General features: G+C 38.2%; 2 protein-coding genes across 2 annotated transcripts in view; one reads left to right on the top strand and one right to left on the bottom strand.

Annotated features, from left to right (window-relative positions):
* The window catches only part of wrap73 (WD repeat containing, antisense to TP73), a 70,574-nt gene that overhangs the window by 431 nt on the left and 51,436 nt on the right, over window positions 1–18,707 (top strand). The window lies entirely within an intron of this gene.
* tp73 (tumor protein p73) overlaps window positions 82–18,707 on the bottom strand; it is a 28,038-nt gene continuing 9,412 nt past the window's right edge. Inside the window, exons 2-11 of the mRNA XM_062054441.1 lie at window positions 16,486–16,672; window positions 12,618–12,733; window positions 12,194–12,303; window positions 10,504–10,646; window positions 8,329–8,414; window positions 8,048–8,175; window positions 7,782–7,936; window positions 3,089–3,221; window positions 2,153–2,246; window positions 82–1,597 (exon numbers count right to left, since the gene is read on the bottom strand). Of these exons, the coding sequence (XP_061910425.1) occupies window positions 1,196–1,597; window positions 2,153–2,246; window positions 3,089–3,221; window positions 7,782–7,936; window positions 8,048–8,175; window positions 8,329–8,414; window positions 10,504–10,646; window positions 12,194–12,303; window positions 12,618–12,733; window positions 16,486–16,672 (1,554 nt within the window). The 3' untranslated portion in view covers window positions 82–1,195. The remainder of the gene's footprint in view (window positions 1,598–2,152; window positions 2,247–3,088; window positions 3,222–7,781; window positions 7,937–8,047; window positions 8,176–8,328; window positions 8,415–10,503; window positions 10,647–12,193; window positions 12,304–12,617; window positions 12,734–16,485; window positions 16,673–18,707) is intronic.

Raw genomic sequence — 18,707 nt, 5'->3', positions numbered from 1 at the left:
ACACACGCCCGATTTTAATGGCACCGTGAAAAAATATTTAACATTTTTGTGAGAAACTACATCAAGACAATATTTCAACATGTGTACAAGAAAAAAAAAACACTCCACGTAATGTTAGAAACGACTGAGCAATTACAAACAGCAATACATATAGAAACAAGAATATCAAAACACGTTATAATGTATAATACTGATCATACGCACATTTAACCCCACTTTTTAAAACATTTTTACAGCATTAAAGTGCTCCTCCTTGACCAGTTGGTGAGCAAAAATGCATGTTTCCATATATGACTTTAAAACAACAATACAAATAGATACAATTCTGCTTCTGCAATGAAACAATATTGGAATTGACACTTCCAGTAGAAGTGCACCATAACTACAATCAACAACAAAAATATGGAATGTTCAGTTAAATATTCACAAACAAGTGCCATAAGGATACTTAGTACCTGCTCGTCAAGAACCAACATAGGAAAACCTTGCCCTGCAAGGTTGAACATGCTACTGTTTTGTTTAGATTCATGGTGGTCACAAATAACTAGCAACTGTGATTACATAACTGCTATTCAGATATAATACTGTTTTAACATGTCCTCAACCTGTTCACAACATTTACCGGATTCCAGATGGAACAAAAAATGGATGCCACTTCTGCTATTGCATGAAGATTCTGATCCTTAAAAATACACACCAATAACAATGCCAATGTAATATTTTAACACATCACCATAGCCATTACATATATTTTCCTAAGCTATCCTGTTGCCATTTGATTTGAGCACACTCCATTCAATTACTACTAATCCAATTTCAACATGAATCACAATTTTTTTTTAACCACATCCAAAATACATTATGTACATTTTTTGCAAGGTCAAGGGCACATGGAATGATAATAAATAAGTCTGAACTGAAAACTAACTGTTCGTATCCAAGCACAAAAGGGAAATAATGTGCAATTTCTATTAAGTATTGCCTTGACAATGGTGGTATCTGAAAATGTCCTTTTGAGTCTTGATTGAATAAAGAAGAGGCATTGGAATTATGGTGGTGTCCCACTTATAGCCTTTCTTTTAAATCACTGACTAAAGAATGGCAACACTCGTATATTCAAAGATCCAGCAGACCGACTAGTACTTAGTATTTTTAAAATGTCTGTTGACAAAACAATTTAAGTATGTCTTAAGCCTCAGTGAACATCTCTTTCCATGAACTCCTCTTTTATTGACTGCTTGCTGCGTGACACTTTGCAATCAGGCATGTCGAAACCAAAGTCAGCCCACTCATCAGTAGCTGCCGCCATCCCTGTTGTCCCTATGACACCCGACCTGTTGGGTATGGTAATAGTGTGTCGGACGCGAAAGTGCACGGCTTCCATCACGCGCTGACGTTGCAGTTCCCCACCGGCGGCCCCGATGGCGGCCATGGCGGAGGCGGTCATGTTGTTGCTAGAGCGTAGAAGCTGCTGGCTGTGGTAGTCGTGGTGATGAGAGGAGGCCGGCAGCTGGACGGAAGCGCATTGTTTCATGTCCTGGAGACCTCTCCAGATGGCTAAGCGAGTCTGCTCTGGTATCTTAAGGGCACCTAATTCCTGTGGAAAGCGCAATTAGATAGTGTTAAATGTGTTAAAATATGATTCATCATACAAAGATAGCAGAAATTTGAGGATGACATTGTTGCATTAGGGGCAGGTGTAGTGCCCTGCCTGAAAAAGCAGGTAGCATATGGGGGGTGGAGCCTGATGCTTTTATACAGCAATTTTTATGTCTAAATCCTTATAGTGCGGTTTGTTTCCTAAATTTGTGGTCATTCCAGTTCTCCTTGTCCATTCTCTCTTAATTTGTTCGGTGGGCTTGTCAGCACAAATGATTGTGTCCCATGTCTATGAAAGTTCTCATTCATCCAGGTCATTGTCATCTCAGGGCATTCAATCAATCGCTACTGAACTGTTTGGTTTGTCCCAGAGCAGCAAAATGTCTTCAAAGACAAACCAAACAGTCCGGTTGCGATCGATTGAATGCCCTGAGATGATTGTAGCCCATTAATTTTGCCTAGCAACAAGTTGCAGTGACCAGGAACAATGATCCGCACAAGACAATTTATTAAGGAATTAGTCAGACTTCACTTTGAAAAACTGAATTATTACCTCCACTGAAAGCATCTGAAGATGGTAGATCGTTTGAAGACCTTGAGAGGTGAAGTATTCAATGAAGTTTTGGCAGCCCAGACTGGTTAGGAAACTGTATGGGGACAAAAGCGGCACTGCTTAATTTATTCAAGACTCAGCGAGACACAGGTCTCGACTAATCCTGACAGAAATCATAAACACGCCGATATATTAATGATTCATAAGGCCACTCTTGCTTTGGTGAAGATCCTTTATTATAAATACATAAAATATAAAAGTATTGGCAACATACAGTGGTGGGAAACATCCGCATTAAAAAGTCCACGGTATTAAAATTAGTGCACTGATACAGAAGTTCAGAAAAAATAGAACAAAAGTTTTGAAAAAAAACAGAACATAAACAATGGCAATTTCTTTTGAAGAAAATGTTCTCCTGTGCATTGTGAGGAGGTTTGTGGTAGTAGACAAGATGACAGTGTTGTTTTTTCTAATTGCATGCATATTCATTACATAAAAAAATCCCCTGGTTGCAATGTAGTGAAAGTAACAAACTCTTACAGCTATAGCTGGGCAAGTATAGACCCAAGTCAGGAACTATCACGTCTAGGAATGACAGTTTCTTTGTAAATGTGTAAGGCGGACATATTTGGTGCATATAAATACACCATTGTATACGGTGCATAGGACAGGACCACTGTCCACCCACAAAATTGTCTGAGCTTTACTCATACAACATCACACAACCCCTTCTTCAGCTCAGATGTTACAAGCAAAGTATAATGGTATTTTTTTCCAGTGGTCTATTGACACCAGCTGTTGCTCTAATGGGCTACAATGCAGTTGCAAGACTTTACTATTGTCAAAATGACCATTTGATTCATAAAAGTATGACTCATATTCTTTCTGACTATCTTACACAGAAAAATTAAGAAGTGTCATTGGAGGGTGAGGTACCTGACAAGGTTGGGGTCAGGGTTATACGGAGGGGGTGGACTGCAGTGTGAAGCAGACAATAATGTCTGACTGCTGTGGCCACCGTTCATGTCACTGTTCGACTGCATGTGATGGCTGTTGAGCATGTTGTGGCCTAGAAGACAGGAACAATTACAAAGTGCAAACTGTCATTTTACATGAGATGGACAAAATAATTGGGACACAAGTTAATGGTGGACTCACACTCCCTTGTCCTTGCTAGCCTACACTCACACTGCTCTACAGCATTTGGGGCTTCTGCTTGTGTACCATGTGCCCTTACTGAATTATACAAAGCCTTACTGCAATGTTCCAGATTGTGTAGATCAGTGTTTCTCAAACTGTGGTACGGTACGCGAGCTTCATATAGTGGTACGCCAAACAATTGCTCAATTCAGTGGTTCCCAAACCACAGCCCGTGGATTGTTCCAAGTAGATTTTTAAAACATGGAATTTGAAATATTGCAAATGTGTTACCCTCTAATGCAGTGGTTCTCAAATGGGGGTACGTGTACCCCTGGGGGTACTTGAAGGTATGCCAAGGGGTACGTGAGATATTTTGAAATTATTCTAAAAATAGCAACAATTCAAAAATCTTTTATAAATATATTTATTGAATAATACTTCAATAAAATATGAATGTAAGTTCATAAACTGAACATCAAATCAAGTAGGCTATTCCATTCATTACCATAAACCCAGAGTTTCCCCCATGCTATGATGTTTTGACCCTCACTAAAATGTCTGTCAAAAAGAACTGTGAAAAGAAATGCAACAATGCAATATTCAATGTTGACAGCTAGATTTTTTGTGGACATGTTCCATAAATATTGATGTTAAAGATTTATTTTTTTGTGAAGAAATGTTTAGAATTAAGTTCATGAATCCAGATGGATCTCTATTACAATCCCCAAAGAGGGCACTTTAAGTTGATGATTACTTCTATGTGTAGAAATCTTTATTTATAATTGAATCACTTGTTTATTTTTCAACAAGTTTTTAGTTATTTTTATATCTTTTTTTCCAAATAGTTCAAGAAAGACCACTACAAATTAGCAATATTTTGCACTGTTATACAATTTAATAAATCAGAAACTGATGACATAGTGCTGTATTTTACTTCTTTATCTCTTTTTTTCAACCAAAAATGCTTTGCTCTGATTAGGGGGTACTTGAATTTAAAAAAAATTCACAGGGGGTACATCACTGAAAAAAGGTTGAGAACCACTGCTCTAATGAATATGGTCAACAGTGATTAATATTGACCATGTGCTTTACACAAGCATATGTAATACATAGGTACTAATTCAGACAACCTTCCAAATTAATGGGTTAATTAATGAAAAACCAACATAGAACGTTAAAATATGTGGTACAATAAAATCCATCTTGCCTACTAAACTATGTGGACATTATCACAAGTGTCTAATAATACCATACACAATTTAAAAATAGTTTTGATTTGTTCACATACTCTTAATATTCAATGTTTATCGTATATACTTCTTGTTGCAGTGATAGGAGTTCAACATGTTGTTGTTCAGTCTGTTAGCTAAAGCTTGTCTTAATTAATTCTTTAACAAACTGACTGGGTGTGTTTTATCATATCCTGATAATATTGTAAATTCGTCATGGTTTATTTTTGTACAAATAGATTGTTGTTATGTGTTGTGTCGCAAAAAATGTGTCCGTGTGTGTGTGTTTTGGTGTGCACGTGTCAATGTGTGTGCGCGTTATACACGCGCGGGTCCACATGACAGCATATTGCTTGGATTTGAACGACTCACGCCTGGCTCAATGAATATTTGTGGTGATCGAGCAGCGTCTGTTTTCAATGGGCACTAGGTGCCATTAGCCTTTCTCAAAGAAAAATGCCCCTATGCTTGCGTTGTTTTCAGCTGTACGAACAGTTGAAAATCCAAAAAGGATAAAAGTTTCTTTACAGTTCCTCGAGATGTAATCAATAAGGGTGAAATAGTGTAATATTTTACAAAAGACAACGACAAAAATGTCACACACTCCAGTACTAGGAAGCAAAGAAGAAGAACGCACAAGTTTGCAGTGACGACTTCGTTAAAGGTCTGTTGTATGTTTAATATACTTAACACGTTTAGTACATACCATTGAAGTATTATCTTGATATTATTTGCATTTTTAACAAAGAGAAACCAGAAATTATACTTTGTCAGGAAAGGTTCTTCTACGTCCCCCTTCTTGTTTATTTGTACACAAATGTGTCTGAGTACATATAACAACAGGACAAAAATCTAATATGCTGACGATTCAGTAATTTTTAGTTTTGTAAATGGATATGCGTCACGAGTGTCTGCCCCCCCCCCCCCCCCCCCGCGACACCAAGAGAGACAAGCGGTATATGTATATATATATATATATATATATATATATATATATATATATATATATATATATATATATATATATATATATATGTATATATATATATATATATATATATATATATATGTATATATATATGTATGTATGTATAATAATATATATATATCCATCCATCCATCCATCCATCCATCTTCTTCCGCTTATCCGAGGTATATGTATATGTATATATATATATATATATATATATATATATATATATATATATATATATATATATATATATATATATATATATATATATATATGTATGTATAATAATATATATATGTATGTATGTATGTATAATAATATGTATATATATATATATATATATATATATATATATATATATATATATATATATATATATATATATATATATATATCCATCCATCCATCATCTTCCGCTTATCCGAGGTCGGGTCGCGGGGGCAGCAGCCTAAGCAGGGAAGCCCAGACTTCCCTCTCCCCAGCCACTTCGTCCAGCTCTTCCCGGGGGATCCCGAGGCGTTCCCAGGCCAGCCGGGAGACATAGTCTTCCCAACGTGTCCTGGGTCTTCCCTGTGGCCTCCTACCGGTCGGACGTGCCCTAAACACCTCCCTAGGGAAGCGTTCGGGTGGCATCCTGACCAGATGCCCGAACCACCTCATCTGGCTCCTCTCAATGTGGAGGAGCAGCGGCTTTACCTTGTACTATACTATACTATATATATATATATATATATATATATATATATATATATATATATATATATATATATATATATATATATATATGTATGTATAATTATAATAATATATATATATATATATATATATATATATATATATATATATATATATATATATATATATATATATATATATATATATATATATATATATATATATATATATATGTGTGTGTGTATTATAGTGGTACTTGGAGAGCCAAGTGTTTTCTAATGTCTGAGAACCACTGATGTAAATTATTTTGTGCAAGGGGACAGTTATTATTAAGATCTGCAGGGAGAATAACTGAATTAAATTGAATTGTATTATATGACGTGTATAACTGCGGCTTATACATGAACGACCAATATATGTACAAAATAAAATTCCTCCAAAAAATAGGTGGGTGCAGCTCTCTTTTTTTTTTTAATCTAACCTTTATTTACCCAGGAAAAGTCCCATTGAGATTAAAAATCTCTTTTTTAAGAGAGTCCTGCACATTCATACACCAGTATAGGTGCCACTGGGAGCAAGGTGAGCTACAAAATCCCATATGTGCTCTATAGCTCGGAAATTACGGTAGCTAGTTGGTTAGTTAGCAAAATAACTAAAAAAATTGTGGGTGGATTTTAATAAAACTTTAAAGAAACGGCCGAAATTGGATAAGGAACACCTGAATATATTTTGAGCCAGATGCAGATCAGTTCTACTACTTTACATTCTGTTACGTTTCGGTCTGTGTGTATGCTTGTGACCCCATAGACACAAGGATGGTGGATGACTAACAAGGGTGTTTACTTTGTGTCTTTCATTCCTCTATAGATAGTTTAAAATGTTACTGGTGGATTTTCATTTAACATTTAGGAAATGTCCAAAATGGGATAAAGTAACAATTAAGTCATTACGTTCTGGGGCCGATTTGGATAAATTCTACTACAATACCTTACATTTATGTTACAAGCTTGAACTTCTGTGTGTTTATGCTCTTCACAAAGACAAAAACAGTGGATGACTGACATAAGGCTTCAATACTTTTTTTTCATTCCTCTATAAATAGTTTAAATTGTTATAGGCACATTATAATCCAACTTTCACAAATGGGACAAGGAACAAATCTGGATTTTTACTATTGGGAGGTAGGGCCTAGCGGAGGTCTGCTCTCGCAGAGTGTTTTCCTAGTTTTATTAATAATATTAATATCCTATTATCATCTTGATATCTTCATCTGTGTACAAACGTCATACTTGCAGATACTCAGTGGCCTAGTGGTTAGAGTGTCCGCCCTGAAATCGGTAGGTCGTGAGTTCAAACCCCGGCCGAGTCATACTAAAGACTATAAAAATGGGACCCATTACCTCCCTGCTTGGCACTCAGCATCAAGGGTTGGAATGGGGGGTTAAATCACCAAAAATGATTCCCGGGCGCGGCCCCCACTGCTGCTCACTGCTCCCCTCACCTCCCAGGGGGTGATCAAGGGTGATGGGTCAAATGCAGAGAATAATTTCGCCACACCTAGTGTGTGTGTGACAATCATTGGTACTTTAACTTTAACTTCAACTTAACTCACCCATATGTGCTAAGGAGGTGGAGGCTGTGTGTTGTTGCTGGGGTTGCTGCCCTGCCAGGTGGTTGGCTGTGGGTGATTTGCTGAGGCCTCCATGGGAGTGGAGCTTGTTCATATTTGACAGGGGAGAGTAAGTGGAGGGAGACGCGATGTGGCTCCTGAGGAAACAATTTGGACATTGGATTATAAGAGAAATGTCAATTAAAGCATATGTCTTTTTTCATTTATGCCAGTATGCACACTATTGTCAGTGCATCACATTGACTTACGGTCTTTGTAGCAGCTGCTGTTGAGTTTGTTGCCTGTAGGAGTCCACAAATTGCTGTGGGACCAGCTCCACCAGCTCTAAACTGTCTTTAATCCTCATCAGCAGTTCAAAGTTTTCTCGACCACGTACCTGCACACAAACACAAAGTGTTTATAAAACATGTTTTTGTTATAAAATATTTTTAAAAGATCTAAAAGCAACATTGTTTTTCAGCGTTGTCTCAAAATATCATCCTAAGCAAACAACATTGGGCAATAAATCTAAATAGTAAAAGCCACTTACAGGAATATAGTAAATCTCTTCGTCTCCATGCCGCCTCTTCCTGTTTACATTTGGGCTCGAGATATTTGGTGGGCTCTGTTTGAAATCTGTGAACAACAGATAATAGTTTACAGTCTACAGTCTCAAACTCTCAGCATGACAATCCATCTGTCCATCCATTTTCCTCCGCTTATCCGAGGTCGGGTCGCGGTCCAGCTCCTCCCGGGGAATCCCGAGGCATTCCCAGGCCAGCTGGGAGACATAATCTTCCCAACGTGTCCTGGGTCTTCCCTGTGGCCTCCTACCGGTCGGATGTGCCCTAAACACCTCCCTAGAGAGGCATTCAGGTGGCATCCTGACCAGATGCCCGAACCCCTTCATCTGGCTCCTCTCGATGTGGAGGAGCAGTGGCTTTACTTTGAGCTCCTCCCGAATGACAGAGCCTCTCACCTTATCTCTAAGGGAGAGACCCACCACCCGGAGAGACCCGCCACCCGGAGGGGGAAACTAATTTCGGCCGCTTGTACCCGTGATCTTGTCCTTTTGGTCATAACCCAAAGCTCATGACCATAGGTGAGGATGGGAACGTAGATCGACCAGTAAATTTAGAGCTTTGCCTTCCGGCTCAGCTTTTTCTTCACCACAACAGATCGATACAGCGTTCGCATTACTGAAGACGCCGCACCAATCCGCCTGTCGATCTCTCTTCCCCCACTCGTGAACAAGACTCCGAGATACTTGAACTCCTCCACATGGGGCAAGATCGCTTCCCCAACCCGGAGATGGCACTCCACCCTTTTGCGGGCGAGAACCATGGACTCTGACTTGGAGGTGCTGATTCTCATCCCAGTCGCTTCACACTCCGCTACGAACCGATCCAGTGAGAGCTGAAGATCCTGGCCAGATGAAGCCATCAGGACCACATCATCTGCAACAAGCAGAGACCTAATCCTGCATGACAATAAACAACAATATATGCGATGAGGTGGCGACTTGTCCAAGGTGTACCCCGCTTTCCGCCCGAATGCAGCTGGGAAAGGCTCCAGCCAGCCCCGCAAACCCAAGAGGGACAAGCAGTAGAAAATGGATGGAGGGATATATGTATGATATTTTATATATATATATATATATATATATATATTTCACTGTAGGCCAGTGGTTCTTAACCTGGGTTTGATCAAAGCCCAGTCGTTCGGTGAGTTGGCCTCAGGGGTTCGGCGGAGCCTCCGCCGCGGAGGTCAAGACACAGCTGACTCATCGTGTAAATAAAAACTTCTTCCTATCTGCGTATTATGGTAACCCCCAAACAATGTTCCCTCTAATTTTCCATATGCGTGAGCAAACGCAAAAACTCCTGAGCATTGAGGGGAGCACATGTAAGCGACGTCAGATGTGCACACTGTGGCCACACCAGCAATACACCTTTCCCAAACCTGACTAAATAACAAGTTAAATGTTTTATAATTATAATCAAATGACAGCAGTCATTTCCATGAGATTATTTTCTAATATAAGCGTTTTGGCCCACTTACAATGACAATAACAAAAAATATTGTTTTTCATGAGCTGTGTACTAGTATTGTATGTCTGGGTGGAAAACGAAGAAAAAGAACAGACTTTGTTGTGAAAATGACATGAGAGTGGCACTTGCCAAGGTGAAGCCACGCAAATCTGAACTTGTCTCTCAAAGGCAACAGCAGAAGTCACACCGATTTGCAGGTGTGTAATTTGTTGTGAGTTCATGCACTGTGTTGGTTTTGTTCTTTGAGTAAGGTGATGTTCATGCACGGTTCATTTTGTGCACCAGTAAAAAAAACATATGTCTTGAATTAGAAAATGTTTTTAAATTTATTTTTCACTAAAGAAGGTTTCGGTGAATGCGCATATGAAACTGGTGGGGTTCGGTACCTCCAACAAGGTTAAGAACCACTGCTCTAGGCAAAGGCGGTCACACTTCCCTCTCTCTCTGTTTCTGCCTTCTTGCATCAAGGCTATCAAGTTTTTTTTTCCTGGTCCCAGAATGAAACACCCCACACCCCCACCTGCATAAGAGCCTGGTCTGTTATCGACTTATTTTTTTAGCACCCCCCCCCCCAAACTTTGTTGTACTTGTGCAATGACAATGAAGTGCTAACCTATCCTATATAAACCTGCTGTAGTTGTAACAGCTCAGTAATAATAACATTGATGACTTACTGCGCTTGTTGGCCGTGCCATTCTTTGCCGCACTCTCAGTCAGAGCTTGCTGTTCCCTGAAGTGGTCCTCATCTGCTTTACGATCTCGGCCAGGGCACGCACATATCCGCCCTTCAAAGGACCTGCGACCCAACACTTGTCCACTGCAGGGGTGTTAGGAGTTAGAACAGTTGTAGTTAATATAGCAAAAGCTTGGTCGGTCAGTACACAAATATTGTATTTAATAATGGTGAATAAAATGGATTTTAGCTTCTAAAATTATAGTATATTACTCTAGTCGATGTAGTTGATATAGTATGTCCATTCAACACGTTTACTATATATCTACTTGATATATATCCATCCATCCATCCATTTTCTACTGCTTGTCCCTTTTGGGGTTCTTGGGGGTCGCTGGAGCCTATCTCAGCTGCATTCGGGCGGTAGGCGGGGTACACCCTGGACAAGTCGCCACCTCATCGCAGGGCCAACACAGATAGACAGACAACATTCACACTCACATTCACACACACTAGGGCCAATTTAGTGTTGCCAATCAACCTATCGCCAGGTGCATGTCTTTGGAGGTGGGAGGAAGCCGGAGTACCCGGAGGTAACCCACGCAGTCACGGGGAGAACACGCAAACTCCACACAGAAAGATCCCAAGAACTCAGGACTACTCAGGACCTTCGTATTGTGAGGCAGATGCACTAACACCTCTGCCACCGTGCTGCCCTTGATATATATATATATATATTTTTAAAAATATAATAATACATTAAGGACAATTAGACACAATTAAATCTATCTTTGTATCTGAAGGTACACTATATTGCCAAAAATATTTGGCCACCTGCCTTGACTCACATATGAACTTGAAGTGCCATCCCATTCCTAACCCATAGGGTCCACCTTTTGCAGCTATTACAGCTTCAACTCTTCTGGGAAGGCTGTCCACAAGGTTGCGGAGTGTGTTTATAGGAATTTTCGACCATTCTTCCAAAAACGCATTGGTGAGGTCACACACTGATGTTGGTCGAGAAGGCCCGGCTCTCAGTCTCCGTTTTAATTCATCCCAAAGGTGTTCTATCGGGTTCAGGCCAGGACTCTGTGCAGGCCAGTCAAGTTCATCCACACCAGACTCTGTCATCCATGTCTTTATGGACCTTGCTTTGTGCACTGGTGCACAGTCATGTTGGAAGAGGAAGGGGCTTGCTGCAAACTGTTCCCACAAGGTTGGGAGCATGGAATTGTCCAAAATGTTTTGGTATCCTGGAGCATTCAAAGTTCCTTTCACTGGAACTAAGGGGACAAAGCTCAACTCCTGAAAAACAACCCCACACCATAATTTGTCCTCCTCCAAATTACACTCTCCTAACACTTCGTGGCTGAGTTGCTGTTGTTCCCAAACTCTTCCATTTTCTTATAATAAAGCCGACAGTTGACTTTGGAATATTTAGGAGCGAGGACATTTCACGACTGGATTTGTTGCACAGGTGGGATTCTATGACAGTTCCACGCTGGAAATCCCTGAGCTCCTGAGAGCGGCCCATTCTTTCACAAATGTTTGTAGAAACAGTCTCCATGCTTAAGTGCTTGATTTTATAACACCTGTGGCCAGGCCAAGTGATTAGAACACCTGATTCTGATCATTTGGATGGGTGGCCAAATACCTTTGGCAATATAGTGTATATTGAAATGATGACTCACTCTCTTGTTTCCAAAGTAATGATGATAAGGATGGGTCTCCTGTTCATGCCGCCGACACAGCTGCTGTTGCACATGAAGTTGTACAAGATGGTGGTAAACTCTGTCCCCACCTGCATCATTCAATAACAAAACAACATTATATTGGAATGTTGGGCAGATTGTGACAGGTCTAACATTAGAGGGCAGTGTTGTGCAACATGTTGCGTTTGAATGAAGCTGGTTTTATTTCAATAACCTTTTTAGTCACACATGTTTTTGTGTGACCCTAACTAAAACAAGTTTCCCAAGAAATGGGACAAAAGTTGATTAATATTGGCGTGTGCTTTGATCCCAACAATTGTAATGATGCTCCTAATGGTCAAACCTTCTCTCGATGATAGATAATGTATTCAAAAGAGATATTGTGTGAATAAGAAGCACGCACCTGTGGCGTCTCGTAGGGGATAAAGACGCTCTGGCGGCCTGTTACTGGATCATCCACATACTGGCTGAGGTTGTTCCCCTCCACTCGGATGAGATGACTGGCTGGGGCTACTTGGCCTGCAAGGAAAGAACCAATAACACAAAATATGTAGATGTGGTTGATCGAACCGTTCATCCTGTTTGCATCTGAATGGATACAATGCCATATGCACAGATTTTAGGAAAGACAGCACATGTCACTATATAGATAATCATTTTATCTTTAAAGGGGACCTATGATGATTTTCCTCTTCTTTTTTTAAAATATAATATTTAGGTAACACTTTAGTATTGGGAACATATTCACCATTAATTAGTTGCTTATTAACATGCAAATTAGTAACATATTGGCTCTTAATTAGTCATTATTAAGTACTTATTAATGCCTTATTCTGCATGGCCTTATTATGCAACCAGTAAGCCATTAACTAAGAGTCTTCCCTCAATAACCTCAGAATTATTGCTTATTAGTAACCCTAACCCTAACCCTAACCCTTATATGTTCCCCTAGTGTCCTAATAACTCTAAATTAAGTCTTTTTTTACTTTGAATATGTTCCCCATACTAAAGTGTTACCAATATTTGTTTATTCATTTGATAGGGAAATCATAATACAGGTACTGAGAAAACATACACTTGTTTTGTTTTTTATCCTCCCCCCTCCCAAAAATACTAAGAATAAAAACAAAAAAAACCTAAAAAATAATAAAAGTAAAATAATAACATCCCCTCCCACCCCTGTCCTACATTTCAGTCACAGTGGGTAACAATGTACTGCCTTCCTCTTCACCACAAGCAGATAGATAATCACACAAACTGACTAAAAGGGAAAAAAAGTAACAACAAAAATAAAAATCACAAATAAACAGAGGAGTGTCACTAAATAAAAACAACAACAACAAAAAATTGTTGAGGTAAGTGGAAAAGTTCATTGTCAACAGTGAGTGTCACATATATCCTATAGTGTCTTTAATTTAGCTATGTGACTAATCATACAGCCCCAGGTCAAGTCAAATTGTTTTGGTGCACCCCTCAGATTATGTTTAAATTTCTCTAAATCTAAGAAAAACATGAGGTCCTTAAGCCATAGGGAGGCCTTGGGGCCACAGAAAGGCTCCAGCACCCCCCGCAACCTCGAGAGGGACAAGCGGTCGAAAATGGATGGATGGATGGAACCTCAAAACCTTTAAAAAGACCACTTTGTGCAGATTTTCGCCATTTCCAGGTGTTGTTCTGTAACTACTTTGTCCCAGGGGTGTCCAAACTTTTTCCACTGAGCACCGTACATGTAAAAATTTAAGCATGCGGGGGCCATTTTGATATTTTTCATTTTCAAACCTTAACAAAATATATGGATTTTTTTTTTTTAACCTTTAGGGTTCCCGCGGACTATAAAGGGTCTCAGTCATTAAACTGTTAAAAATAAGTGAAATTATTATTTTTTTTATTTATTTCACGCTTACAGTAAATCTCTATATCAACTTGAGGTTGATATCAAGTTTAAAAAAAAAAGGTTTCCTGTCAAAGACAACTTTGTTTTTTATAGTAAAACCGAAATATGCAGTATTTAGTAATTAGAGCCTTAAAAGATCAATAATGCAAGACACCATTAATTTTAATTATTTAATATTTTTGAGTTATCACAGTGAAAAGTTAAATAAAATCCTAATAAATATATTTGGGATCCAAAAGGTGCCCCACTCATAAAGTGATACATTTTTATTAGTTTTTTTTACTTTTAACACTTAAATTACGAGATCAACTTCAGATATTTCTGTCGATTTTACGTTTGAACTATTATTTTGTTTGTTTTATGCTCTTTTTGTCGAATAAAACTTTGATGTTTTTATATGGCAACCACACAATATATGCAATATTTTTTCCACATAAAACATTTTAAAGTGATATTTTTTAACTAATAATTCCTTATAACATAGATTTTTAGTCTTTTTTTTTTTTTTTAGCAATGGCAAAAAAAAGAAAAATAAACAAAGACAAAAGAAAAAAAAACAGCCTGCATGGCAGCTTTGTGTCAACATTGCAACTTTTTCTTGTTAGATTTCACCTCATTGCACTTTTTTTAGATGTTTTTTTAAATTTTTGCAATATTATATATTTTGCAATTTTTGCAGAATGTGTGGCGGGCCGGTAAACAATTAGCTGCGGGCCGCAAATGGCCCCCGGGCCGCACTTTGGACACCCCTGTCGTAGATATTTCATCTGATTGCTTTCAAACTTTACCCAGACAGATTAGACCAGGGGTCCCCAAACTTTTTGACTTTGGGGCTGCATTGGGTTAAAACAATTTGGCTGGGGGCCGGGCTCTATATACATACATACATATATATATATATATATATATATATATATATATATATATATATATATATATATATATATATATATATATATATATATATATATATATATATATATATATATATATATATATACGCATATATGTATACATTTCTCGCGCACTAATTGACTGAAAGAGCGTGCACTATAATTCACTTGCCGCTGATGATGTCACGTTATCGATGGGAAAATGCATTTTTAATATGATTTGCCTGAGCAGCTAGGAGACACAGAGAGTAACATGCGTTAGAAAATGGATTAGAAAGGACAGATTTAAAAAAAATAAAAATAATTTTTTTTTTTTTTTAAACTTGGGACTTCCCGCAGGCCGGATTTTGGTTACACCTGGATTAGAAATGGATGATGCTGAATTTCTAAGCGTTTAGGTTTTCATTATAGGACGTGGGCGAAACATGGCAACAAAAATTATTATTTTCCATGTAGCATCAAAAAGTCACAACTTTACTGTAGAGCAGGGGTCTCACATTCAAACGCAACTAGTTAGTCTCTAAAAAAATGTTTTAATAATTTTAGGATTAAAAAAAAACCAGGCCACTCAGTCACCATATTTTACCATAACATTTACAAGGGTTTTACGCCAAATTACTGTAAATTAAAAAATTGTTAGTTATTTTTTCAATAACATTCTGGTGACTGAGCTGCCAGTTTTTTTTCCCCTGTGAAATCTATGCCCATTTTTTTTTACGGTGCTTTACTAATAATTGAAAAACAGTAGCACTGTTATTTTCACCGCAAATTCTGGCGACTGAGTTGCAACATTTATACCATAAAAAGTACGTTCCCGGTTTTTACAGTGCGTTACTGCAAATGGAAAAATGGTAGCACTGAAGATTTTACTGTAAATATCTGGCGACCCGCCCCTGACAGGGACAAGCAGTAGAAAATGGATGGATGAGCTGCCAGGTTTTTTCAGTAAAATCTACTGACTTTTATACAGTACAGCCCTGCGGACATGCCGTCAATGATTGTGCATCTTAAAAAAGGTCAGTATGTATTAGATTTGACAGCCAACCTTCGGCAGGCCAAACAAAATGACATGAAGGGCCAAATTCGGTCCACGGGCCGCACTTTGGGCATTCCTGATCGAGACCATTGTTTCTAACCACAGGGTAATACACTTTCCCACCAATTGTGGCAGTAATGCGTCAGTCAGTTGACTGTGTGACGCATTACAAGCTCAAACAATCAGAAGAAGTCAGTAGCAAAATACCATGGAGAATATTAAAAATGGTGCCAACTGTCACAAAAAGGCAATTTTTTTTTGCAAGTACAATCCAGACTTTATACAATACGGCTTTGTCAACGGGGATAATGAAACACAGCCGAGGGCCGAAGTTGGGCCCTGAGATCAAAAAGGTTAAGAATCCCTCATCTAGGCCACAAGGAAGTGTGTTATATGTTGATTAGAATTATCATAGGTTCCTCTTAATAAGGGTTATAAGTGACAATACCGTCATTAAAATCCCGTCCGAGCTCGTGGTTGGGGCATCGCTTCACCACCTCCGTGACGTGCTCCGCCTTCTTGAAGACGGGCATCGCTCTTAATATGCTGCCGTGGGGCGGAGACGAGGACAGCTTGATCTGGATGGGGCACGTCTTGGCAATCTGACAGTAGAGCTTCTTCAGCAGGGGAGAGTACTGGGGGAGAAAAGAACATGCAAAAGGGGCAAAATAAGGAAAAAGTGTGAACTTACATATGTGTGGCCATGCAGATGTGCACAGAAAATAGGATGTCAATATGCAACACTGTTACATTCAACGCAACAATAAATAATATTTTTTTATTGTTTTATTGTCGCTTTCTATTTTATTTTTATTGTAATATTTTCTATTTTATTTCCATTTATACCCCCATTATTTACTTTTTACTTTTTAAATTCGATCTCAATTCTGTACACTGCTGCTGGAATTTAAATTTTACTGAGGGAACTCTCCTGAAGGAATCAATAAAGTACTATCCATCTATCTATCTAAATAATAGCCTTAATAAGTCGTCTGATAATTGCTTGAATGATCAAATGTTGACATAACGACTCACTGTAAAAAAAAAATCCTATTTTTATGGCTAATTTACTCTAAATTTCCACTATAATTTTTAAATTTTTTAAAAAAAACTGTAGAATTGAAGACATTATCTGTAAATAAACAATCCGCCTGTTATTTTAAGTAATATGCCAGTAATGACAAACTATGTATATTTCTATTTTTTTTACAGAAAAATACCAAATTAATTATACATAGCATTTTCTGTTTTCCTAAATTACTTTCAAATTCATGTAAAATTACAGTAATTATCTTTCATTAAATATGTAGCTTGTTATATAAAAGTGTATGTCCATACCAACAATCTAGGTATTTTTCTGTAGAACTGTTTGCATCGTCACTTTATTAAAGGTGGTTGATCTTTACAGTTCAGAAAAAATCTGTAAAATAATGGTATTTTTCTGTGGAACTGCCAGCATTGTCACTTCATTAAAGGTGTTTGATCGTAATCATTTGGAAAAACTCTGTAGAATAAAGGTATTTTTCTGCAGAACTGTTTGCATCGTCACTTTATTAAAGGTGGTAGACCTTAATAATTTTGTAAAAATCTGTAAAATCACGATATTTTTCCGCAAAACGTTTCATGACAATTTCTGTAAATATAATGTTTTTGATCATTATTTGGTTTACAATGTTTTACTTTAATTTTATGGTTTTCGTTTGGCAGCCGTAGCTGCCAGTAAATGACCGTTTTTTTACAGAATTTTTTTTTTACAGTGTGGGTGCAATATAATCTCAGTATGAATACAGATGTTCTGTGATGGCCTTAGAGGTTGGTCGAGAGAATATTAGGCTAAAAATAAGATACTGTTTGTTGTGACACTGTTACAGTACTAGAAATGCCCATACTACAGTCTCTCTCTCACGCACACACACTCTCAGCCCAGCCTGACAAGTTTCAACAGCCCCACAATAACCTGAATTATTGTAGCTGAGATAGGCCCCAGCGCCCCCCGCGACCCCGAAGGGAATAAGCGGTAGAAAATGGATGGATGGATGGATTTTATTTTCACACAAAAGTCCATCCAATATTTTAATTTCCATCAAAGTCACTCACAACATTTCGTACTTCATGTGAGCGTTACCGTCACAACATATTGTATCTACAATTGGTGGCGATTAAAAATGATCAAAGGCACTATTGCATCACTGAACTATAAAAGTTATACAAATTACGTTTTATTGCATGATGCATTATAATGAGTTATGTTACAGAGATTACTCAAGTACAGTACATGAAAATGTTCCAATATTTTTTTGTCTCACACTCGGATACCGTTGGAGGTGTCTCGACTTGTCCACCAGTCTGCGTGACTGACGTTAACATGCAGCAGCAACACATGAATTGGCCTGCATCAGTGTTTGAAGTGAAAATCTGCATTGTTTAAAAAAAATATAACTTCCTAAGATGCTTAGTGGTGGAACCACTTGACAAAGATGATATATCTGAAGAATAGGGTGGTAGGAAGAAGGACATTTAACCAAGGGTTATTGAGCAGAACCAATGAAGATTAATAGTTCTGTGTCAGTGTGTCCGCCCTGAGATCGGTAGGTCGTGAGTTCAAACCCCGGCCGAGTCATACCAAAGACGATAAAAATGGGACCTATTACCTCCCTGCTTGGCGCTCAG

Source organism: Entelurus aequoreus, linkage group LG07 (genome assembly GCF_033978785.1).
Source record: "Entelurus aequoreus isolate RoL-2023_Sb linkage group LG07, RoL_Eaeq_v1.1, whole genome shotgun sequence".
Lineage (NCBI taxonomy): Eukaryota > Metazoa > Chordata > Actinopteri > Syngnathiformes > Syngnathidae > Entelurus > Entelurus aequoreus.
Note: the sequence above shows the minus strand (reverse complement) of the source record. Positions and strands in the feature narration are given on the sequence as shown.